The sequence below is a fragment of the Trachemys scripta genome, chromosome 1, assembly GCF_013100865.1.
Source record: "Trachemys scripta elegans isolate TJP31775 chromosome 1, CAS_Tse_1.0, whole genome shotgun sequence".
Lineage (NCBI taxonomy): Eukaryota > Metazoa > Chordata > Testudines > Emydidae > Trachemys > Trachemys scripta.
The window spans coordinates 129,909,624-129,935,554 of NC_048298.1; the positions used below are offsets into that span (position 1 = coordinate 129,909,624).

The following is a 25,931-nucleotide window of genomic DNA, read 5'->3' on the forward strand; positions in this document are numbered from 1 at the left end:
TTGAATAAGGACTGGGAATGGCTGAGCCATTACAAACATTGACTCTATCTCCCCTTGTAAGTATTCTCACACTTATTATCAAACTGTCTGTACTGGGCTAGCTTGATTATCACTTCAAAAGTTTTTTTTCTCTTAATTAATTGGCCTCTCAGAGTTGGTAAGACAACTCCCACCTGTTTATGCTCTCTGTATGTGTGTATATATATCTCCTCAATATATGTTCCATTCTATATGCATCCGAAGAAGTGGGGTGTAGTCCACGAAAGCTTATGCTCTAATAAATTTGTTAGTCTCTAAGGTGCCACAAGTACTCCTGTTCTTCTTTTTGCGGATACAGACTAACACGGCTGTTACTCTGAGATCGATAAAAGTTAATAAGGAAGCAGGATATGCATATTGTGCCCTATGCAAATTTTACAATTTTGCTCTCTCTGTCCCTTTGTTTAGTTTGCACCCTTTTACCTGTATAAAAAAGACTGTTTAAATCTTGCATGGGGGCTCACATTATCTGAATGTATTAGCAGAGCACTGTGCTAACAAAACAGAGTGGTCTAACAAACTATGAGTCCTGAGTCTAACTTTGACAATTTGGAGGTTCCACCGAGATGGCAAGGAGAGTGGGCTCCTCAACTAGCCCCCACCCTTCCTGGTCCCTTTCTTTAAACATTTCTTTCAAAATTGTGAAATGACCACAATATCACTCACAAAAATGGTTCATTGGAAAAAGCAGGATCGGGCCCAGATAAGCAGGCAAGCAACAGATAAAGAAACTGGAAAAAAAAAAAAAAAACAGGTTGGAAGCCCTAAGGGCATAGTGTCAGGAGTAAGTGCAAGTAAGACCCCCTGGAACAATAGGTAGGTCATTTTGAGAGATAAACAAGTCATTTAAGGAAAGAGAGTGCAAAGTTAACTCTACAGAGGCTGGAGAGAATTAAGCAGTTAAACCTTGTAAAAATGTTAAGAACCTTGTTAAAATAATTCTTGGTTTCTTTGCAGCCATTCTAAAGGAAAAATGGGCCCTTTTCCAAAAGAATGTCTGTAAATAATCCAGGTAAAGAGACTATGTAATTAAAATCATTTGACTATAAACAATTTAATCAGATTTGCTAAAAGAACATAGGGGGTTTTCTATTGGAACTTAACTGCCCCAAATGTATAAAGGTAATGTAATCTATGTACAGCTATGTAAAAACAAAGCCGTGTAAGAGGAATGTTAAGGAAGAGAAAATGTGTATGTATCTGTCTGTCTGTGGAAATATGTGAGGTTTGTAAAACTCCTGCTTTGTAGGTTTAAGATAAATTGGTTTGGTTTTGTTTATGTCACTAAAATCCATTTGACTCTTTAATTCAAAGTTGCAAAACTGACAGACCCTTTTTGCCAGCACAGGTAATCAGTGTTGGTTGGCTTTGGGATTTAGTAGTTAACCCTTAAGGGGTAACTTGATTCTTTACAAAATTTAAATGTTTTCAAATAAAGACCAAGTCATGACTGCGGTAGGGCAGTCAAAATCAAAAGAATAGGCAGAAATTCTGGATTCTTTTTGTTTGTTTGTTTTGTTTTGTTTTTGTAACAAAATAGCAGATGAAAGCTGTAGTAAAAGAATAAAGACAGTGCCCCTCTAAAGCAACAGCAGGGGTGAGGTGCACAAAACAAAAAGAAGCAATGTTAGAAACACTGAGCCTTGGGATGGCTCTGTGTAATCAGACTTTCACTTTGATAAGGGTACATAAAACTCTGTAAGAACAAAAGAAACCGTTACACCTTATGTAAAAATTAATATGGCTAATGTTTTAAAAGTTAAAGTATAAAAGGAATGTGCAGACGTGTGCAGTGTATATTATGGGGGGGGGGGGGTGGTAAAAGAAATGCAAACAAAACATGCTACTTAATTGAAATCCTATTAGGGCTCCAAAGGAGCCACAATAGATTGTGTTTTCTTTTTCAGATCTGTGTGTGTTTTGGAAGCAAAAGTTAAAAGTAATCAAAACTCTGGTAAAAGTTAATTGTGTTCCTTTTAAGACAGAGTCTCTGAGCTCTGCTGATGGCTTTAAATTCAAAAGCCAAGCCTGTGTTGATGCAAATTACCTAACTGATAAAGGAAGTGAGAGAACTGCCAGCACAAAGAAGTTGCAGATAAAGAACATACCTGGTCAGCAAACAAATTGTCTAAATAAAAGGCACAGTATAACAAGATACCTTTAATTAAAATAAATTTAATGTTAATAAATACCCCTGTAACAATGTATCGTGTGTATAATTTTTGGAAAAATCGTTTATGGTAATGTTGCTTTTCAGCTGTTACCTGTAAACAAACTTAAAGCTTAACACAGCAGGAAAGACATTGTAAACTTGGTCTGCTGTAAAGGGGAAACTGAGGTACACCAGCTCATGGATTTAATGACTGAACAGTGGGATAATTTCCCCATAACTCTTAAAAGATAGAAGCCATTGAAACCTGGCCTGCCTGTAGAACAAAAACACAGGAAAATATGGAGGTAATTCCTCTTGTTTTGCCTGCAAACAGCAAGGGTATTTGTAAAAGAAAGGAATATTTTAAGCAATAATAAATGCCACCCCAAAAGGGGTAGAAAAATGTTATTTTTGTCTTTCAGAAAAAGCTAAAATCAGCTACAGGACAACCTAATAAAAAACAAAAGTGGGTATGATTATCCATGCCTGTTGCTCCAAAGCCCTGTAGTAAAGACATCTCACTAGGATCCTATATGTGGGATAAAATGAATAATGAGACCAAAGTACTGTATAATGGGCTATGTGTATGTGTTAATTCTTGGGGAGAAGTGTTTTAAAAGAATGGAAGTGTTAGCAACCTTCCAATAGACAAATGTAAATGTAATGTAAGTACTGTGTTTACAAAAGGTAAAAAGGTAACATAGTTCCTAAAACAAACAAAAAGGGCAATGTGGGAAACCAACCCATTCATATTATACACGCAAATGGGAACATGTTAAGAATTGCCACTGCAGAAAGACATAATAGCTTACCATTGGTATAACATATTTTCTGAATGGTCTCCCACAACTACTGGCATACTAATGTTACTAACCCTAATTGTTTTTGGTTTTAAATTGTGTTTAATTTAATCAAATTTAATATTTGAAATGTGCTGTTGGATAAAACAAATGTATGCAAAGCTAGAGCCATAGGCCCAAATCACCTCCCAGTGATTTTCTATTACGTGGACTAAATAAGAAGTGACACTGGCGATTAATAATCTTAGTGTCAAAAGGGGGATATGTAGGAGCAGGATAAGAATTAATGTATGATTTGATTTCATCCTGTCAGCCATCCTTTTTGAATAGCAGAAAGGAATGACAGACCAGAACAATCCTTATGACTGATTATGGTCACCCTTTTGTTTTAGAATAAGTTATAATGTCTACTATGGTTCCCTATATGTATTACAAAGTAGGCACTCTAGTTAAATATACATTTCTTTGTTTAAGGTTTGGTAAGTAAGAGACAGGATTCTCTATTGTGTCTACGTTAAGTAGATTAGAGGAACATTAAAGGCCTGGGTCTCAATGTAAATTGTCTTGGTTGTTGATTGTAAAACTTAGCAAGGTTTTAATTTGCAATGCTGTTTTGCTTGATATAAAATACTACTGTTTGTATTCTCAATCTGTTTGTGTGAGTGAGGAATGTATACATCAGAAAAAGATAAGGTGCGAAGGCCATTGTTATAGCCAGAGTCAAAGAAAAAGAAGTAAAGAGACTTAAAGGACATTAAAGAATTATCAGGTACTGCTTACTATCCAGATGGCTTTTAAACTGTCTAGCATCACAGCGTGGATACATGTTTCGCAGTGTAAGAAGGCACCACCCCCAGCAAACCAATCACCACCTCAGGACCATGCAGAGTTAATTTTGACTCCGGAAGAAGACCTAGAGGAACAGCCTGCAATACCTTACCATCTACGCGCTCATAAGGGTTGCCAGAAGCAGATGATGACCTAAAACAAGGCCCAAGAAGGAGCAGTAGCGAGCCTAGTGCCTGCTGCCTGGTGGATGTAAAACCGTGACTGCGGTTCCCTCAGTTGAGGTTGTCAGAAGCAGAAGGGCCTTGCCTCCAACATGCGCCTCTGGTGGCACCTGTTCCGCAGCTGCTGGTGTCTTAAGGTCATGAGAGTCCACAATGACAATTCTTTTATCCAGTGTGGATAGCTCAGACCCTTAATATTTCTAATTGCTGGGTTTGCAGCCACATCCCAGCCCACTCTCAAGCTGGTGTTCCTGTCCTGGCAATCCCACTCAATTCCCCAGATCTCACTGGAGGATCTTGTTCGTTTAACAAAACATGGAACAATAATGACACTTGGGAAACAGTGGGAATAAATGTATCTAAATGGATAAGTGTGGTGGAGGGAAAAGGTCATTGGTGTTGAGTGTGTAATGAACAGGGCTGGATCTGGGAAAAAGCCGTTACCTTCAGCATATTGTGGCCAATGGTGTATGGAATTATTCGAATAAAACTAAAAAGTGGCGGGCTGGGTACGGGGATATGAATTTTTTCTTGACCGAGGATCAAACAGAAAAAAATCAATTTCATGTTCCCCCTACAGTAACCTTAGTAAAAACAATACAATCTTTCAACACCATGCAAAAAGGCTCCTGAGGTTACAAGCAGTAGTTGAAATAATGGCAAATGAAATCGGAGAGAGTTTAAAAAATCCTGGCCAAAGAAACAGGCGATCTGACAGATGGCCCTCCAAAACCATCAGGCATTGGACATTGTGCTGGCGGCCAAAGGAGGGACCTGTGCTCTCACTGGAAAAGAACTGTTGTGTGTTCATACCTTCAATTGGTGAAGCATTAGCCTTAGATCGATAAGAGTTAATAAGGAAGCAGGATATGCATATTGTGCCCTATGCAAATTTTACAATTTTGCTCTCTTTGTCCCTTTGTTTAGTTTGCACCCTTTTATCTGTATAAAAAAGACTGTTTAAATCTTGCCTGGGGGCTCACATTATCTGAATGTATTAGCAGAGCGCTGTGCTAACAAAACAGAGTGGTCTAACAAACTATGAGTCCTAAGTCTAACTTTGACAGGAGTAAGGTAAGTTGATGGGAGAGCGTCTCTTGTCAATGCAGCACAGTGAAGACACTGCAGTAAGTTGATCTAAATTATGTCAACTCCAGCTACATTATTCACATTGCTGGAGTTGCGTAACTTAGGTTGACTTACCCCGATAGCGTAGATAAAGCCCTCATCATTAATATACAATGCTACTCCACCACTTTTATATACCTATACCTATCTCATAGAACTGGAAGGGACCTTGAAAGGTCATTGAGTCCAATCCCCTGCCTTCACTAGCAGGACCAATTTTTTGCCCCAGATCCCTAAATGGCCCCCTCAAGGATTGAACTCTCAACCCTGGGTTTAGCAGGCCAATGCTCAAACCACTGAGCTATCCCTCCCCCTGTCTTAGCTGAACAGCACATACCCTTCAATACCTGTAACTCCAATTGTGACTGCTATTCCACCATGTTTCTGTTATCCCTAGACTATCTGGTTTCACTTCCTGCACCAGTCATTCTAGTTCCTCCATTCTGTTACCCAGGATCCGTGTCCTGGTGTACAAACAGCTTAGTTTCTTCTGCTTGACTTCACCCAGATTCCTCACCTGATTAGATAGTCATTCTACTGCCAGTATCACTTACCTGACTGTTCATTCTCCTACCCACTGCTCTATCCTTTCTCCATTGCTGTAATTGCTCTTTCTTGATTTTTCTCCCAGTCAATATTAAGAGAGATGACAGCTGGGAGCTGGAAACCTGTAAGTTAGTGTCTTTGGTGGACCACGGAGGGGGAATAGTTTCTGGGCAACAGCACCTCTGTGACAGCACCAAGCTTTTCTCTTTGAGCAGCCAAGGAAATTAAATTGAAGTAAATGGGACTAAACAAGTGCTAAAGTACTCTGCTGGGTCCCAGACCATGGACTACTGGAGCAAGGAGGTTTCTCCCATCTCTAACATCTGCATTTCCATGAGCTTTAACAAAACTACCATACCCTATTGAAGCTGGAGAACAGGAACCCAAACAGCCTACACATAGGTACCATCACTACACCAGTGAGTTACAAAGTGACCGGAGAGTACCCAAACATAAGCCTAACTGACTGGAAACTCAAATTGTTGGTAGAAGAGGCTCCGATTTAAACATACACCCCTAATGGTGTTTTTAAAAATTACTTCCTCTCACCTCTAAGTCATTTGAGTATCAAGAAAACCAGATGTCTTAGATTCTAGATTTCTTCAGCTCGGTGAACTACAAAACGTAAGACCCAAAACAAAAACCCACTGACAGATTAATGCACAGGCCCACGTCCCGGCCAATTTGGGGGCCCCAATAGGAGCGCCAAAACTTGGGTAGAAGTGGGGGGAGGGGCACTGGCACCGGAACTGTGGCACCATCCCCAGCTCCTCCTCTTTCGCCCGAGGCCCTGCTCCCTGTCCAGGCTGGAAGCCGGACTAGGGCTGTAGTAAGAGCCTCCCAGGGAACCTGGGCCTCCATGGGGAGCCCTGGTCCCTTCACCTTCCCTGGGAGGGGACTGGGGTGCCAGAAAGCAGCCCTGAGCCCATGTCCCTGCCCCCCAGGGCATGCCGCTGCCAGCGGGACCCAGAGGCAGGGGCTCCAGTCCAGCCTCCTGCCCCCCCCCCCCGGGCCTGCAGACACACTTTGTGGGGAGAGGAGACCCTGCCCCGGCTAGGAGATGCGGGAGCCCTAGAAAGGTCACAGGCAGTGAGGAGCCGGGCAGGGAGAGCTCCTCCGGCGCAGCTCCCGCTGCTACTGGCCTGGCCTTAATGACTGCTGCACTCCACCCAGGCTCGCTCAGTGTCTGCCCCCGACAGTCCTGGTCCAACCCGGGTGCCCCCCATTGGGTCCTGCTGCTGCCAGACTGACCTGCTGCCCCCTGCCGGGTCCCTCCTGCTCTTGGAGACAGGCTACCCCCACTGCCACCTGGGCTTTGTGCTCGAGGCAGCAACCACATGCGGTACCACTCCTCCTGTCACCTCTAACCCAAGGCTTGCAGTTCGGGGGGCAACACCCTCCTACCCCTCCAAACTATTCCCCAGGCCGCTGCTGCTTTGCACCTGCCCAAGGCTACTACACCCATGTTAAAAAGTGGGGGGGCCATGGGCCCCCTGGACCTCCAGTTCTGGCACTTCTGGGTCCCCAGAGTGTGGGGGGCCAACATGTTCTGTCTGTCCAGGGCCCCAATAAATCTTAATCTGCCTCTGCAAAAACCCCTGTAGAAACATAGATCAATATTGATTGAATATTTTTTCTTTTTCTCTTAATTCCCAAAGATTCCAAAATCAGAAGTGTGAATAGTCTTTCTGGATATGATTTACATATCAAAACTTAGGGGTTAAACCTACCGGTAAGCGTTTTTTCCCTTTGTGATGCATAAAGACAGTCTGAAGATTATAACAACACATTAAAAACTCAGATCCTATATTTTAAAGAAAAGAGGAAGAATGACAACTCTGGCAATTATTGTATGGCAAATCTAACATAAGAACAGCCATACTGGGTCAGACCAATGGTCCATCTAGCCCAGTATCCTGTCTTCCAACAGTGGCCAATGCCAGGTGCTTCAGAGGGAATGAACAGAACAGGTAATCATCAAGTGGTCCATCCCCTACCTTCTTTACTTAGTAAAATGGTGGAACAATCAGTCTAATTTAATATCTTCATGAATATTTTTGAAGGGTAAATAAAGAGCATGTTAATGAAATAAACAGATGATACTATCAGGGAAGTGTTGGGAAAACCAGCGTGTCTGAAAATAACGAAGAGGGATTTAGAAAAATTGGAAACATGGACAGAGAGTAACAAAGTTAGATCATCCAGGAAAAATGCAAACTAACAAGGCTGTAATAAATTAATGGGAGACGCCTAGACGTTAGTATAACCTGGGGTAATTATGATCAAATTAGATACAATGTGGTAAGGCGGGGGTGGGTGGGGAGGCAGTATGATTCAGGATTTTAAGTACAGTGGCATCCCCCCATCACAGGCCAGGGAGAGAATAGTTCCTGGCTGGTGAGACCATGCCTGGAATATCGTGCTCAACCTGGACACCTTATAACTACAAAAATATAGAGACACAAGGTGGGTGAGGTAATATCTTTTAGTGGACCAACTTCTGTTGGTGAAACAGACAATTGGGAGGGAGCTCAGAGAAGGTCATTGGGCAGAAGGTATCGATTTATGGAGACAGAGAAATGTGGATAGCTGTCTAAATGAGTCAAAAACTAAGATGTGTCATGATAGCCATCTGCAAACATTTGAAGGGTGTCTGCAGCAAGGGGGGAAACTGATACTTCAAATGGCACAATGGGTATGTATAACTAGAACTGATTTGAAAAGAAAATGTAGGCTAAATACTGGGGGTGGAAATGGGTATGCTAATTCCAGACATTAAAGTCTTTATGGCCTGATGCTGAGGGCCACACAGCACCTTGCATTTCTATTGAAGACACTCAGGATGAAACAACAGATCAGTCTGAATCAGGCCGAGCAGGGGCTTAAACTTCAGTCTCCTACATCCCAGACCAGCTCCCTCATCACCGGGCTATAGAGTGCAGTAAAGTCTCCCTCAAAACCTTTCCACAAAATGTTTCAGCTTTGACAAAACAGCATATTGCTATGAAATATAATTTCATCAAAAAGGTTCCAACCAACTTTTCGATCATGGAACAAGAAGCTGGTTTGGAGCCTTTGATTTTAAAGGTCATGAGGACAGAGATTGAGTTTTCATCTGTAAAAAGCATTGTGTGAGACAGCTAATAATAAAACAGACATGAGAAAATAAGGTGAAATGTAAATACTCACTGAGCATAAAATACAAATAGGGACAGTACTAAACTTGTTGCATGAGAAAAGAAATCTATCATCTCTTCATAAACAAGTATTGAAGGCCACAAATTTGACTGTAAAATGGTTCCTTGTATGTCACCAACTCCTGTTATTGCACTGAAAGGACATAAGCAACATAAAAATAAATAGTGTCAAGTATCAGGGGGTAGCCGTGTTAGTCTGTATCTACAAAAACAACAAGGAGTCTGGTGGCACCTTAAAGACTAACAGATTTATTTGGGCATAATAAGCTTTTGTGGGTAAAAACCTCACTTCTTCAGAAGTGCTTTTGATGTCATGAGTTATTAGCTCTCCTTTCTCACTAAGTTTCCTTCATCTTTCCTTCTCCTCATGTATTTAAAGAACCACTTCTCGTTGTCTTTTATGTCCCTTGCTTGATGTTTCTGATTTTGTCCCTATGTACTTATGCTATTCTTTCATATTCCAGCTTAGCAATTTGTCCAGGTTTCCAATTTTTGTAGGATTCCTTTTTGGTTTTCAGGGCGTTGATGAGCTCCTGATGGAGCCATATTGGCTTCTTACTATTCTTCCTAACTTTTCTTCACACAGGGATAGTTGAGAAACTGCCAGCTCTCCTAAACTCCTTTATCTCTTAGATTTTCTTCCCATGGTACCCTTCCTACCAGCTCTCCAAATTTGTTAAAATCTGCTTTTTTGAAATCCATTGCCCTTGTTCCGCTGCTCTCACTCCTTCCTTTCCTTGGAATCATTAAATCTATCATTTCATGATCACTTACACTCAGATTGCCTTCTACCTTCTGATTCTCAACCAATTCCTCCCTGTTAGTCAGAGTCAAGTCTAAAATGGCTGTCTCTCTAGTTATTTCCTCCATCTTCTGAAACAAAAAGTTGCCCCAATACATTCCAAGAATTTATTGGAAATTTTGTGTTTTGCTGCATTACTTTTCCAACAAATGTCTGGGTTGTTAAAGTCCCCCATCACTATCAGGTCTTGTGTTCTGGATATTTCACCGTTTGGGTCCATCCCTTACATACAGGCATCTCCAGAGGTGTTCCATAGGATTTACATATCCTCAACAAGCATACAATGTCCCTTTAAAATAATTTGCAGCCCCTAAAGACACATTTCTCCCCACCTCCTATTTATTACACCAGCAACTATGTCAGCATTAGAAGACAAGGGCTGCCAGCATCTCCAACGTAAGCCTGCAAAAATCTGCAATAATGCCCTTCTAATTTACGTTTTGAATAAGTCCATTAGTATGTGAGCACACACTCAGAAAATACCTGTGGGGAAAAATACCATATTGCCCTGATCCATACACATGCAACCCCCATCCAGATCAGTGAGAGCGCCACTGGTGCCTGAAAGCGGTATATGACACTGAGAAGTTTAACATGCCTTCCAAATATCCTGTCCTCCTGCTGAATGGTATTACTCAGATGTGTGTGGTGGTTGGCTGGTGGTAAAGTTTTCTCTCTCCCTTTTTTAATCCTCTCAACCTCAGCAGCACTGTAACCTGAAGAAGCACGTGTTCCCCATTGTTCCTGGACCCCACATAGCTGAGTCTGTTCACATTTCCAGCCCGGTGATTGAGCTGGGAGAGTACTTTGATGAACTCTACCTGACTGCAGGCAGAGCACAGAGATCATGGATGGCAAAAATCAGAGGGCAAAGCATGGAGAGGGGAGGAGATCACTGTCAGAGGGTTTAGATGAGCCCAGCTTTACAAAAAGGTCATCACTCTCTGCTCTAGTAGTGCCCTCCTGTGGTCAGTGTGGCAAACAACCCTTGTGTTTTATATGAAAACTTAGTTTCACCTTTAAATTGCTTTGAGCAATTTCCTGTAAAGAGGAAACAGGATTGTCTACATTTTCAAGAGACTTCTGCAGCAAAGTGTATAGCTTTGTTGTACAAATTCACTGTGGGCTGAGAGTTAGTATCCAAGGTCTTCACTATCGGAATAATACTTTTCCATTACAAAATCATGAAAAGTCAATTGTGTGTTTTCTTATAACAATTTAATTAAATACAACAAATAGAGAAGACCGGTCCTTTCTTCTTCTCCTTTCCTTACTCTGCAAACATCAAGATGTCTCCCCAACCCTCCAAGCCCTCCCAAATTTAAACCCTGAGTGTAGGAAATTTTTACATGAGCCAACAGCACTCTCCTGACCAAAAACGATACCCTTCTCCAGTGACAAAGAGAAATGAAACCAGAATCAGCATCACACACTCCATAGTCTGTGCTACCAGTCAGTTTACCAAACAGCATCTCCGTTGGAATAAATTCAAATATTACGGGAACCTACCAAATATTTAACTATAAATTCCTTTATTAAATCTAAAGGCCAAATGGTACGTATACAATTGCTCTAAACATGCCTAGAAAGACTAAATAATAAGCAATTTACTATATCCAAACAGTAACAAAACATTTATAAACATTTAATCAAGATACTTACAAATAGGCTAAACCAAGGGGTGCTTATTGGTCAGCTCCAGCGTGGTCAGGCAGGTATTATCAACAAACTCTTTAAAAATCTACTTTTTATACCCTTTAACCAACAAGTGATCATTGCCAATTATTGTCAGCTAAAAAACAATTTGAGACAATTCACCCTTATTTCCAGTCTTAATCAGGAGAAGATTTACAACTTCTTTTCTTCCCAAGGCCTTTCCTCCCCCTCTTTCTTTCTGTCCAACAGTTTTCCCATTGCACCTGGGTTCACACAAGCTTTAACACTGGTGTGTGGGTAGCAAAGAGCCATGTTGGCTCATTTTAAGACACATTCTCTTTGCTTGATTTAAAACCATTTGCAGTCAGCCATCCCTATTGGTCACAGGCCTTCTTTTTAGAAACTTCCTCTTATCTCATTAGTTATTCTCTGAGCCAGACATCCTCCCTACTTCATTCCTTCTGGCCTTCTAACATTACTTTCAAGGCTTTCCCTCTACTTGCAATTCAGGGCCTTTCTTTACAACACACACATTTCCTTAACCAAACTTAAGCTAACTTTAATTCTTTAATTTTATACTTATCCTACAAACCCTTCTAGACAAGAAATGTAATGCTTTTGTCTAATCCAGGATATTCGGCTCAGTACAGGAGTAATTGGGTGGGGGTGATGTGCAGGTCACATTAGGTCCTTTCTGGACTTAAACTCTACGAATCTAGAATCCCCTCACAGAGGAACAAATCCTGAAAGGAGCAGAACATGTGCAGATTGCACATAAGTCAGTGGAAGTTGCAGATGCTCAGCATCTCTCAGCATCTGGCCCTAATTGTATTTTGCACCAGATATTTCTACAGTAAAATTCTTTGACATTTCCAGATTCTGGAAAGCTTCCTGAATGTTTCACTTTCCAGTTTAAATTTATTCCCCCCAAATAATAATTCCTAACACTTACATAGAGCTCTTCATTCCAAGATCTCTGACATTACAGAGGAGAGCAAGTATCATTATCCCCATTTTATGGAGGCACCAGAGAGGTTAACTGACCTGCCCATGATCACATAGCGAACAGAGGGTAGAGTTATGAACAGAACACAGCTCTTCACATGCCCAGTCTAGTGCACTAGCCACTGGACCATGGTGTCTCTTGAATAACCAAACGTTCTACCATAAATGAGTTGGGAAGGCATGATGAACTATACGCCATCCCACCCTCATCTTAGCAGATGCTGCAGAGGCGCTGTATTGTAATTAGCTTAGAAAAGTTATATCAAATCTGACAGATGGAGGCAACCAGAAAACTCTAAACTGGTTGAAGTACAAATGGTGAATGAGACAGTAATGAAGGGATTTAAATTATGGAATAGGGCATATGGCAAGGAAACAGTGGAAAAGAATAATCTTAAGGCGTGGCTTGATTACAGTCTGCGCCTACCTACATGGAGAACAGAATTTGATAATAGAGGGCTCTTCAGTGTAGCAAACAAAGGCACAAGGTGCAATAGCAGAAAACTGAAGCTAGACAAACTGAGACTAGAAATAAGGCAGATATTTTGGATAGTAAAGGTAATTAACCAATGGAACAACTTACCAAGGCTTTTGGTGGATTCTCCATCACAAGAAATTTTCATATCAAGATTGGATGATTCTCTAAAAGATATACTGTAGTTCAGTGGTTCCCAAATTTTATTGGTTCACATACAATATTTGTAAAAGAGGATGTTTGAAGTACCACATGCAAATTTCTCCATCTTGTGCATTTTTAGGCCTTAGTAGGTTTAGCTTAAGTATTTATGAACTTATAATAAAAAAGGTTTTGAATTCGGTTGGTGGAGATCTGTCTGGAGGAAATCACAGGTGAAGAGAGTTTGGCTGGGAGAGACTGGGTGGGAGGGTTGGTGGACATGAGGGTTAGAGATGACTGGAAAATGTCTATTTGTCAACACTGAAATTTTGCAGGAACCTACCTGTTTTGATGAAAATTTCATCACAAAAGATTTCTCGGGTCTAAGATGGAATTTATGGTCAAGACCAGAGAGAAAGAAACCCACCTCAGACCAGCCTGGTAGTCAGAGCACACACCTGTAGTGTGGGAGACCATTCACTCTGCTCTGCCTGATTCGGAGGAGCGCCCAGGCTATTGGCTACTCTGGATTGGATGGATCTCTACCTCTCTTGCGCACTCACTGATTTTTCATGAACAGCTTTGAAAGTTCTCGGTTTCATCCTGATGCAGAATGAAAAATTTTTGACATCACAAAGTTTCACACAACGGGAGAACAATTTTCTATACAGCTCTAATGAGGTTAGGTTGAGAGACAGGATTCTGGATGGAGAGCAAGGGGGCTTTTTGGGGGTGGGGTCTAGAGAAAGAGAAGGGGCAGGGAAGACTCTGGTGGTTGTGTGTGACTCAGGGAAAGGGGCATAGAGGTGTGGGGAGTCTTGGCTGGGAGTGAGGGGCTTTACCTGGGCATCAGGCTGCTACCACCCTTCTTCTTGCGGTCGGTTTGATGGAGGCAGGCTTCCTCAACCCACCAGTGTTCCTGCTGCTTTTGTTACCCTCACCAGGAAGTTTTACTCCAGACTTGATGCTCCCTTGCAGTTCTCCTCTCCAGGCTGTCTGCCCTCTTCCTTTTAATCTTCCTAGAAGTCACTTATCAGCTGGGTTTCATCATGATAAGGAGATAGCTACCTTTCTCCACTAGTCTGCTGCTCCCTTGAATACCTGATTCCTTAAAAAGGCCGTGTAATGTAACAGGGACTGGCTGGCCCCAAGCCCCACTACGCCTTCAAGGGAACAGACCACTCTGTTACAGCACAGAATCCTAGAAATGTAGGGCTGGAAGGGACCTTGAAAAGTCATCTAGCCCAACCCCCTAAGCTGAGCACGACCAAGTAAACCTAGACCTTCCCTGGCAGCCATTTGTCCAACCTGTTCTTAAAAATCTCCAGTGATGGGGATTCCATAACCTCCTATGGAAGTCTATCCTAGAGTAACATGCCTCTTCCAACAAGCTCATGTACCACTAGTATACATGTCACAGTTCGGGAACATCTGCTGTAGTTCAAACAGGTATTAATGCAAAGGAGTTCTGTGTTATACAGGATATCAGACTAGATGATCACCATCGTCCATTCTGGCTTTATGACATATGAACAACTGTTTAATCTAGAGGTAAAATTTGTACCTAAAACCTTCTCTACAACTATCAAAGTACTTCAGAGAAACTGAACCACTGTATTCAAAGTGACATGGATGCCGAGTATAGGATTAGAGTCACCCTGTGAATTTTGTTGCACTGTAGTTGCAAAAAGTCTTCACGGTTTATTGGTTATGCAGCTATCTGCAGCCAAAAAGACAAGTAAGAGCCAGCAACTTACCCTATATTCCAATTACACAAACAAAAACTATGGTAAATACCCCATTATTATGGTCGCTAAGTCAAGCACTCAAAAAACAGGAAGTGCCAGAATTAAGGTTGCCCATGAAAACTTAGTGTAGCTCCCTCGTGCATATGCATGATAGTTTTTAATGACACGATCACATACTATGTTTTCCACAGGCTTGCTTCCTCCAGTGCATAGTATAGATAATGGCCACTGAGCTGTTCAATATTTTATTTTATCCTCATTGCTCAATATGTAGCTCAGGCCTTATGCACTGAGCACTAGTCAAATCCTGCCCTAAAGACAGAATTACTAATTTCCTCATGGGTTTTATTATGGTTCTCAACAGTGTAATATCGGAGCACTCCATAACCTTTAATCTATGTTAACAATACTCCTCTGAGAGGAGGGGTTATCATCCCCATTTTATAGCTGGGAAACTTAAGAACAGAGATTTCAGGCCCAAAGTACCTACTACTGCCCAATTTGAGACATCCTGTATCGGACTTTTCCAACCGTCTCTCATTATGTACCACTTCATATGCTCAAAGCACAGCTCCCACTGACTTCATTTTCAGTGAGACTGCTCAGCGCTTCTGCAAGTCAGACCCAGGGTCTCAAGTCAGGCACCCAGGAAATGAGGAACACAAAGTGACCACGTGAGAAAAGCTTGGTTTAAGTGACTTGTCCAGCATCACACAGGAGCTCTAACAGAGACAGGGATAGAATATAATTCTCATGGGCAGCATTCAACTGCCTTTACTACGAGCCCTTACTTTCTCTTCCTGCAATCCTCAGCCTCATTCATTGCACATCTTCAAAAAATGAAACAGGTCCTACAGAAACAGCCTCTTTCACTACATACTGCTAATTCAACCCCAGAGCAGGTCCTTCCTGTCCTGAGCACTGAATAAGGTAGGGGGCCTCTGAAAAAAAAAAATGTGCTGATCATGTAATTAAAGACTGCATCATAATAGTTCTGTGCAATCTTAATTCAATCATAAGGGATAGATTAAGATTGCACAGGCAACCTTCATTCTAGCATTTCCTAACTTCTGAGTGCTTGACTTTGCAACCTTACTATTCTTTTAACTCTTATGTGTGTGCAATTTCCTAGTTTTTAAAAAAGCAAAATGAAAACACAAATTCCATCATCGGGCATCATATTAACATCCACTTTGTTCATCAGCAAGGTTGGAACCATTAGATCCACAACACAGACTTCTGCCACTTCACCTAATGGGATAAAAGATAGCAGTACTAGGTTGTCATCCTCTAGGTAGATCAGCACTAGACAAGGACGGGGCACTGTCAGCAAATGTGTGTGAAACACACGGGCAGCAGAGGAATAGTGAGACTCAGAAATTTTGAGTTCCACTGCAGGTTCTGGAAGGGTGTGTTCTCTGGTGGACACAGACACTTTTGCCCATTCTTCCACATGGGACACTTTCTATTGTGTCCCCTCCCACCTGTCTTTATCTAAGTTATGGCTCAGGCTCCTCCCTGGTTCTTTTGTTACAGATCGATTCTCCTCACCTAGCCAATCCGTCTTCACTCCTCAGACCTCTCATCCCTCTGCCAGTTTCCTTGTCCAGCCGGTACTAATCTCCCACTCTGGACGTCTTGTCCCAGTCCCCTCTCCTCACACCCAACTCCAGTACTGATCTTCTTGCCCAGACAGTCACAATTCCTCCCTTCCTCGTTCCTCATTTGATCTCTCCCATATCAGCTTCTAGTCACCTCCAGACACACGTTTCCTGTCCCCAGTGTCCCAGTCCCTATCACACCCCCTCTTCCTCGTCTGATCTCACTCGCCCCTCCCCCGCCTCCCAGTCCCCTTGCCCAACCCGGTTTGCCACCCAACTCCCAATCCCAGTTTCCTCTCACCTCCATCACTCCCACCCAGTTCTTTGTCACAATCTACACCCACAACCTCTTGTCCCCTCTGCATTTGATTCAGGCAGTTTCCTCCTCCATGCTGCCCGGGGCCAGCAGGGTGGGGCACTGAGAGCACAGGACAGGCAGGCCCCCTACTCTCAGTTCTGGTGCTCGAACCCAGACAAGCACGAGCAGCTGGGAACTATGATTGCAGGGACAGTCCTGTTTACTCCCAGGCTGCAGCATGCAGATGGAATCTTTGGGGAAATCAAACTGCGAAGCTCTAGCAGGTCTCTACTGAGCATATGTGAACTATAACTTTTCTAAGCCTTATAACTTAGCCAAACTCAGGCAGATTTTCACAGGAAGAGCAAAAGGCACATCCCTGACACAAAAGTTGACCCCCGGCCAAATTTCAAGTCCCTGCACCAAAGCATGGTGGCACTTGAGCTTTTCAAAGAAAGTCACCAGAATTATTTTGATCAACACAACCTTTCCCCCTAGCCTTGTTCTCAAAAACAGCTGAACTGCTTTGGGCTGAAATCCCCCCCACCCCAAATTAAAAAAAAAAAAAAAAAAAGGATCAGCTTGAGGCAGACACCCAGTATGGAAAATTTCATCCCAGCTGTTAAACTCTGGCAATGTATAAGCAAATAAAACAGGGGCTTATAGTGAGAACTATTGGGCAACCTTTACAGGCAGCACTACCAGCTCCACCTATAATAAGGGATGGCTTCTAAAGTCTGATGGAGGAGCACTGAAGATGAGAGGACAAGGGCTCTGAATTTGTTTGAGCTAGGTAAGGAGCCCACTGTACAGTGGTTTTGAGATTGGAAGAAGGAACTGACTGTATTGTTTAGACTCCCATGAACTAAAACATTTAATGATCACAAACTGAGCAACATCATGCAGTATGGATTAGATGAGCTTTAAAAAAAGAGAATTAAAGACATCTGAGACTTCCCCCCCCATGATTAAAAACTTGAATGGAAATGATGACGCGGCTGAAATAATGCTTACATGATCAACATAGGGATTTTACTCAGTATGTACAGAATTCTTCAAACAAAGTAGGTAGCACAAAGGCAGTCTGAGAAGCACTGGAAGCCACCTTTGCCACTGTTAGATGGGAACAGTCTTTGATGGTTTTGTGTCATCTAGCTCAGCATCCAGCCAGCGATATTTGCGATGACGGCGCAGAACTTCAATTGCTTTTAGTTCTACAGGAGTTGGTTGAATGCCCAGGTCCTCCAACCCAGGAAGATCGGGAAACTTCATGTCTGTTGTATGAAACTTAAAAAAAAAAAAAAATAATAATAATATGAATGAGCATAGCAGAGAGAACAGCTATACATGTACAATTACTCAGCTATTACAGTAAATCTAATCCTTAATGTACTAAATACTATGTACTTATAACTGAGCTTTCCTTTTATCCTCCAGTAAAACTGGTATAGAATACTAGGACTAGAAACAAATGCAAGTCAGTCTAAATCCAATGCCATAGCATCACTGCAGATCCTGGGAGATTCTACTTCAACTATTTGCAAAATTCCCTTTACATTACTGAAGGCTGCTGGCAAAAGATCTTTCCCAGGAGAAATAATGCTCCAATACAAGGCACTGCTGGATTTTACAATGGATTACAGGGGACTGTGCAGCTATTGCTTAGGGATCAGGTAACTACATGCCACCTCCAGATCTCTGATCACAATTTGCATGCATGGATGTGTGTGTTTGTTGGTGAGGGAGGGCCTGCAGGCAGGCCTGATCCAAAGAAGTCATGTACATTTGTGTCCCGAATTAGCTTCAACAGGAGTTGCAGATTTATATTAGGGTACAGGGGAGACAAGCAAATGCACTACATTTCTTTACTCCCTCCCTTCTCTTTCATGGGACGTTTACTGTACACCACCTGCAAAGAATTAATGCTGACCTTGCATTCACAAGCACATAGCTGGATTGAAATTACTTCTCTGGCACTTTGTCAGAAAACTTACACTGAATTAACAACTGTGATGGGCTGCTTTATTCAGTTTGCAATCCTGTACAGATTCTGTCATACAAAGATATATTCACTCATCTAGCCCCGCCTCTGGTAGATGGTGCAAGATTGTTCCTTACTGTATATTCCCCAATGTTTTGGTTCAAGTCCAATTTTAAAATGACTCAAGTGATGGGACCTTAGGAGCATATTCCATAACAGCTTCCATTTCACACATCACAACTGAGTTTGAACTTTAAAGCCACATACAGATGGCTAAAATTGTCATTTTAAAAGAACTGTTATAACTTTAGAAAAATTGCTGTTTTTGATGAAGAAAATTAGCTACCTTTGCTATGAAAGCTCTTTAAAACGAGGTAATTAAAAATAGATTCTGGATTCCTGAGATCAGCATTTGCATCATGTCCTTGCATCAACAAAACCTCAACACATATCTTTGTTTATGCTATTTATGCTCTCCCTATTTAGCTGCACACCGGCAGCATTTTATCCTCATCTCTGCTACACCACAGCTTCCCCTGTTTCTCTGCTGCGTGCTCCAGCTACTGCATTATCAAACTCTGTTTAATCTTGACTGCTGCAGCTGCTTACCTTAGAGCAGGAAGACAGCTGGATTTTGCTAGTTTTGGTTTAGAACATTGCAACCCCTGAGAACCTTAGAGCTGTGGGTCTCCCACTGTGATCCAACAACAAAGGCTTGCAAGCAGTTTATCCAGCTGAGCCCACTGAAGGTAGAGTGCCTATGAGCTGCACTGTTATGATCACGACAGACCCATTGAGGGCAACTTTCTCTAGGGTGGCAGAGCGAGGAAAGAGGGTCAAGTATTTGCAATATGCCCTGGACTAGCTCATGAAAAAATAATAAGCTCTTACATAGTACTTTTCACAAGGAATCTCAAAGTGCTTTACCAAGGGGGTGAGGTGCTTCTATTTCACAGAAATGGAAACTGAAGCGTCAGTGACTTGCCCAAGGTCACACAGTGAGCAGATCTGGGAACAGAACCTAGGTCTCCTGACTCAGTCCAGTGCCATGTCCTGCAGACGATGCTGCGTCCAATTAAAAGTGATGCACACATTATGTTCAGACAGACTACTGCTGCCCTACCTTAGTGAAAGGTTATCTAAATAACTCCATTTATGCAAAGATTTGTGGAATATCAACCACCTTTGGAAAAAATTACATCAGGTACTGACATCAGGGGGTATGACTGCATTTTTGCTAACCTTACCCATGGAATAACAGGACTTTGATATGTTAATATTGGCTAATACCCACATTTTCACAGTTGAAACAAGGTTTGGCAAGAGCCACATGGCTAAAACCACATTAAAAGCAACTATGAAAAGTTATGGATAAATGTCAAGAGGCAACGCTTTTGCTTATTGGTCAGATCACGGATTCCACTGTTAAATTAGGACTTCAGTCATACCGAATGCCGAGATTTCACCTTGAGTTGTTAAAGGTGTCATCATCTGGATGGGATAATTAAACCAAATTCCCTTCTGCCTATCCTAGTAAAACAAAAATCCTGCAGAAAATAGCTATGTACGCTTAACTGTGCTACAAGGGAAGGTGCTTGTGATTTATTTAAGTGCACATAAAACTAGGGAAAAAATCCTCACTCACTGCACAAAAATAAGTAAACTTTTCAATAGAAAACAGTCAGCTGCATGCCAGAGGTCTACTTACAATAGTTCTCTCTTCCCAGCCACCCCTTCCTCTGATACTTCAAAGAAAAGGTTTATCTTTCCAGGTTACCGTCAACAATTCTGTTGTCAGTCAGCCTGGCTCCTTCCTTACATGTTTAAGAGAAATGTGCCAAACCCAGCTGGCCCTGATTTCCCATTAAATAGCTGCCAGACCAAACCAGGGGAACCTCCAGGCTGCTTCAGGTATGAATCCCTTTGCAGTCAACTCCCACATCATCCAACAAGCCTGGACAGGTAAAAGTAAGTGGAAGTTCATGGGGTAAAGTAACTGCAGGAACTATGCTATGTATCCCATGAGGATATTTGAAGACAGTAAAGGAGAACTCTGAAATCTTAACATCTCCATAAAGAGATTTTTGTCTCCAAGAACAGTCTGAGAACATTTGCAGGGTTTACACATTCTGTTAATGACACTCTATAACACCAAATTTTATTTGTGGAACAGATTGAAACACTGCAATATACAATCTGCAGGGATATCATGTTTCATTACTCCTTGGATTGCTAAGAAACACTCATAACACTTCCCCAATAAAAAAGATTAACTAGTGCTGCCCCAGACCTACCCGATCCACTTTGTCTCTCGTTGTCCATGGTTCAAATGGACTAATCTCAAAGAATCTTGCAAATAAACTGTAACCATGAAAAATGGTGCAAACGTGAGTATTATCATAATACAGATACACAGAAGGCAATTCAGACAGGCATAAATATTCAGACTACCCAAGAAGTTAGCATTTTCTGTTCCATATTTCATTTTCCTAGCTGGAAATTCCATTAGTGCATAGTTAAGAATGTTAAGGTTTCAGCAAATTCTCAGTTATGGTTCTGATTACTATAAATGATCGCTATGACATTCTTCCATCTCCCACCCCCAGAGAAATGATGTGTGTGTGGAATAAGGGGAGGGAGATAAAAATCCACATCTAATAAATGCTCACTTCTACCCCCACCTTTGAAACTGGAAGGACTAGTATGCCTCTTTTTCAAGCTCTGCTCCTTGGCAGGCATAGGCAATAATCTCACCACTCATAAATGCTACAATTCAAAGCCTCTAAGACTAAAGTATGCTTGCTGACAGCAAAAATTTAATGGATGTGCAAGCTAGGGGATGTAGTTTGGAGCTATCTGCATATATAATTTCCATATTATAAAAAGTGCAGTTTTAGTCTTTAAAAAACGATTGAAAATGGCAGTAGGGTGATGAAGCTCAATGTTTATTTTTGTTCAATGTCTCAGCATCAGATTTGCTCAGTTTAAGTGAACAGGTGGGTTTTCTAACCGCTAGCCCTGCAAACGAAGCCTGGAATCTAAGAGCCAAGATGTTTTTTTTCTGGTTCATGCATTATCATCCAATAGTCGTGATTCTGTAAGCCAATTTCTGTCTTCAGTTACCCTTATATAATCCCATGGTCTCCAGATATAAAAGAGCAAAATTTGGTGTTGCAGATTTACTTAACAGTTCTGTTGACGATACTCAAGGCCAGAAAAGAATCCAGTTCACTCCCTCATAGCTATGCTGTCTCTGCAGTGCTAATATAAGTGGATTCATTTTGCCACTGAATGACTGAACACACAGTAGATCTGGACACCTTTGGTTAGTTTTGATTTAGCAAAAATGAGACCATTTAATAATTGCATAGTGAGCCTGCACAGTGAAGAGTTACCTTAAGACTACTACAACTGCACACTTAATTGCAGTACATCCTAATGGGTGGATTTTTGGCTGAGCACGAGAGCCAAAATAACTGATGAGTATTTTGGGAAATTCAGTCTACAGTGACCTCTTATTACATCCCTTGCAGTTATCCTGTAGTAACGTTTAAAGACCAATGCAAATACTCAGTTACTTTACATTCTTCATGCTTCTACCCACTTGACGGGCGGCAATTTCTAAGCCAAGAAATAATTCTACTTACTGGTAGAGAGGACGTGGGAGTGGGTATGGGAGATAGTATCTATGGGCAGTTGCATACAGATAGTCTACCAAGTCATAAAGAAGGTATCGATGAGGTCTGCAAAAAAAGGGTATCAGTTAAATGATGCTATTTCATGCCTCCTTTTGCAAATATTCAAGTAAACTTAGCAACATCTACTTTTCTTCAATCTAAATGATTTTTCACTCTTGTTGCCAGAGGGCACCACTAAGGGAAATTTAATAGTTCAAGAGAAAACTCTGTTGTTTGAAAGAGTAAGCAATGAGGTCAGTTAAACGTACGAGCATCATATACAGAGCGTGAGAACACAATAGGTTTTATGAGCTTAGTATTACCAACCAGATTCATCCCCAAGGTGTAACTCTATTGCCTTCAATAAGCTTACCACAGGTAAATATGGCCTTATTAAACCTGGATACAACACTTTCAATGTTGGGACTGAAATGGACTTGCAGTGTCCTAACACTCAGATTTCTATCCATCTTGTCTTGGAAGGAGGCCAAGAAGTAGTGGATCTTGTTTAGATTCATCAACATCTTGTTTTGAACTAGGACCCCAAATAGAAGACTTTGCCAAGGAAAAGGGGGTGGTACCCAACTCTAACAGGGGAGATCAGTAAAAAGCAACAGAGGGTCCTGTGGCACCTTTGAGACTAACAGAAGTATTGGGAGCATAAGCTTTCGTGGGTAAGAACCTCACTTCTTCAGATGCAAGTAATGGAAATCTCTAGAGGCAGGTATATATCAGTGTGGAGATAACGAGGTTAGTTCAATCAGGGAGGGTGAGGTGCTCTGCTAGCAGTTGAGGTGTGAACACCAAGGGAGGAGAAACTGTTTCTGTAGTTGGATAGCCATTCACAGTCTTTGTTTAATCCTGATCTGATGGTGTCAAATTTGCAAATGAACTGGAGCTCAGCAGTTTCTCTTTGGAGTCTGGTCCTGAAGTTTTTTGGTGTAAGATGGCAACCTTTACATCTGCTATTGTGTGGCCAGGGAGGTTGAAGTGTTCTCCTACAGGTTTTTGTATATTGCCATTCCTGATATCTGACTTGTGTCCATTTATCCTCTTGCGTAGTGACTGTCCAGATCAGGGGCTTCCAGAACACCTCTGGACTAAGAGTTTACCTATTATCCGGAGGACTCTGCCTATCAGCGAGAAGGCAGAGTGGTAGAAATAAATAAGAAAACCTCCCAGAAAAAAAAAAATGCATCCACCCCAGGGCTAATACCTTTAGCACTGGAATGTCACTTTCCTGCTTATCAGGTTGGGTACTAGTTCCACATACAATTATGGCATTTTAAGAAGAAACAGATTATTGGAGTTCCCACTCCCCTGCTTGGTTCTTGATCTGGTTTTGCCAGTTCGTCCTGGCAGTTTAGTACTCCTGTTAAGTGAAAGGCTGAGCCTAATAGAGAATTTCTCTTGACCCATATAAGGATGTGTCAGAACTCTGTGCCAAATCTTCACAACTACTCATGGCAGCCCTTTATTATTGAGCTATGTGATATGTCACACAGTCTGTTTGAATCCTCATAATGTTGTCATGCAGGTCATGATCAAAGGAGCATGCCAACAGCTTTGGTCTCTGAAGGATTTATTGGGAATTCTCAGCTAGCAACCAGTGGCCTTGATGACCCACGAGCCCTGATGTGACTGTTGTAACTATTATACAGTCGGGGCATTCCAGAAGTAATACTTAGTGGCATTTTCATATTTAGTTTCCAGGGGAAAGTGGGATTTCAGATCCAGCTGTAAACACAGGAGGATCAGACAGTGCCAGGATTATGGTGGCCAGTAGGTGAGCTTGTTAAACTACACACACATTACATCTATGCAGATGGCCATGAAACTGCAGGTTGGGACAACTGACTCAGAGAGGTGAACAAACTTCAGTTTGACAAGCCAAGGTTCTGACGGGAGATCTTTGTGTTTCCATGCATCAGAACTCATGCCCACAACTGACAAGCTCTTGGGAAGGAAGAGCAACGTTTAATAATTGTGTAATTCTATTTTCTTAAAGAATATGGAAAGTACTATGGTAAAACCACAAAAGTTTTCCGGGGCACCAGAGCAAGGATAGTACAGCAACACCTTTAACTATATATTTTTTTAAACTGACTAGGTCAAATATTTTCTAATTTGTGTGCCTAGAGTCAGATATCTAAATGCAGAGTTAGGAGCTAAATGTAGGTGGCCTGATTTTCAATAGTGCTGAGAACCAGCAGTTTCTATTGACTACAATGGGATTTGTGGATCTCAGCGCCTTTGAAAAATCAAGCCACCTATATTTAGGTGCCTAAATATGGATTTATGAGCCCAACTTTAGGCTCCCAGAATTGAAAATGGTGACAGGCTTCAAACTGACAGTGCCCCTTTAGTACCTCATTCTTATAAAGCCACATTAAATTCTATTCTCTTGATAAAACGTGAAATGAAAACAAATAAGTAATGTCAAATTCTCCTGAATTCGAATATTACCAAATGTTGAAACAGAAAAACGAATAAATCAATTCATTCTTAAGGTTTGTACTGAGTTTCTTGCACTCTTAACATACTCTTGTCTCAAATTAGTTAAAAACTAACATAAGTCAACTTCTATATTGGCTAAAAATCTATCGGTATAATACTGTATATAGTAGGGGGTGTTAAAGTATATTCACACTTCAGCACTCATTTTTTCTTTAGTGTTCTCTGCTTTCCCACTAGCAGTTTCTTGGTGATAACAGGGGCCTTATTGTGCTAGGCACGGTATAATCATATAGTAAATGAAGAGCTTACAATCTAAAAGACAAGATATAACAAGCGGAAGTGACAAACAGAGCCAAGCTGGGAAAAAGTGGGAAACAGGATCGCAATAAAATGTACAAAATTCTTAGGCATTCAGGAGCAGCAATTACAACAGCACCTGCCCTGTCACAATTTAACATACATCTCAAAGAAATGTAACAGAATATTAGAAATCAATGTTTTGTTTTATAAGATGAGCGATTTTATTTTGCAACATTTTAATAGCTTGAGTTGCTAGCACCTTTTAAGAGGCAGTGTGCAGCTTTAGTCAAAGATTACTAGGCAGCCTTTCCTTGATTTCCCAAAATTGATCTGAACCTTAGCTTAGAAAATTACTTATTCAAAATCTTTTTAATCATTGCTAGGGGCTTGAATCTCCAAATTCCTTGGGGTGAAAGGATGGTATCCCTTGCTTGAATTCCTGCCTCTGAATCATGGGTGCTTAACTCTTGGTCTTCTATGGACTTTCAAAAAATTAGACTTTCAAACAATATGAGTATGTTCAGAATTTAGCTGATTCATCTTTATATTTGGCTGGAGAGCGCTATTTAATCCTCACTTCCTTCTGAAGTTGGAGCACTTGTTTCAACAAGGCCAAAGCGCTGCAGTCGAATGCATTTTTCTGTTCTAGTAGGAATCATCTGCTATCAATGCTTTGCATACATAGAGACCTATCTTCTTGATTGCCCCCACCTGTAAAGTACGACAATTCAGAGGTTTAATTCCACTCTGATCTTGTTGTCTGGACTCTCTTCTAAATTTGCTTGATCCTTGTATGTTCTGCCCAGGTGATATACTTCTCTCTCATTCTTTCAAAGAATTCTTTAATCTGCTGTGCAACATTTGTCTCTACTTGTCCTTTAAGATGACACTTCATATCATACAAAGACTTGTAAGACT

The 25,931-nt window shown here is 41.5% G+C and overlaps 2 protein-coding genes across 2 annotated transcripts in view; both read right to left on the reverse strand.

The window, feature by feature from the left end:
- Positions 1-17,448, reverse strand: part of GALNT8 (polypeptide N-acetylgalactosaminyltransferase 8) — a 114,048-nt gene extending 96,600 nt beyond the window's left edge. Inside the window, exon 1 of the mRNA XM_034784975.1 lies at positions 11,337-17,448. The gene's annotated coding sequence lies outside the window, so the exon portion shown is untranslated. The remainder of the gene's footprint in view (positions 1-11,336) is intronic.
- A 163-nt stretch (positions 17,449-17,611) lies between these two features.
- The window catches only part of NDUFA9 (NADH:ubiquinone oxidoreductase subunit A9), a 31,488-nt gene continuing 23,168 nt past the window's right edge, over positions 17,612-25,931 (reverse strand). Inside the window, exons 9-11 of the mRNA XM_034784987.1 lie at positions 22,227-22,322; positions 20,874-20,940; positions 17,612-17,885 (exon numbers count right to left, since the gene is read on the reverse strand). Of these exons, the coding sequence (XP_034640878.1) occupies positions 17,715-17,885; positions 20,874-20,940; positions 22,227-22,322 (334 nt within the window). The 3' untranslated portion in view covers positions 17,612-17,714. The remainder of the gene's footprint in view (positions 17,886-20,873; positions 20,941-22,226; positions 22,323-25,931) is intronic.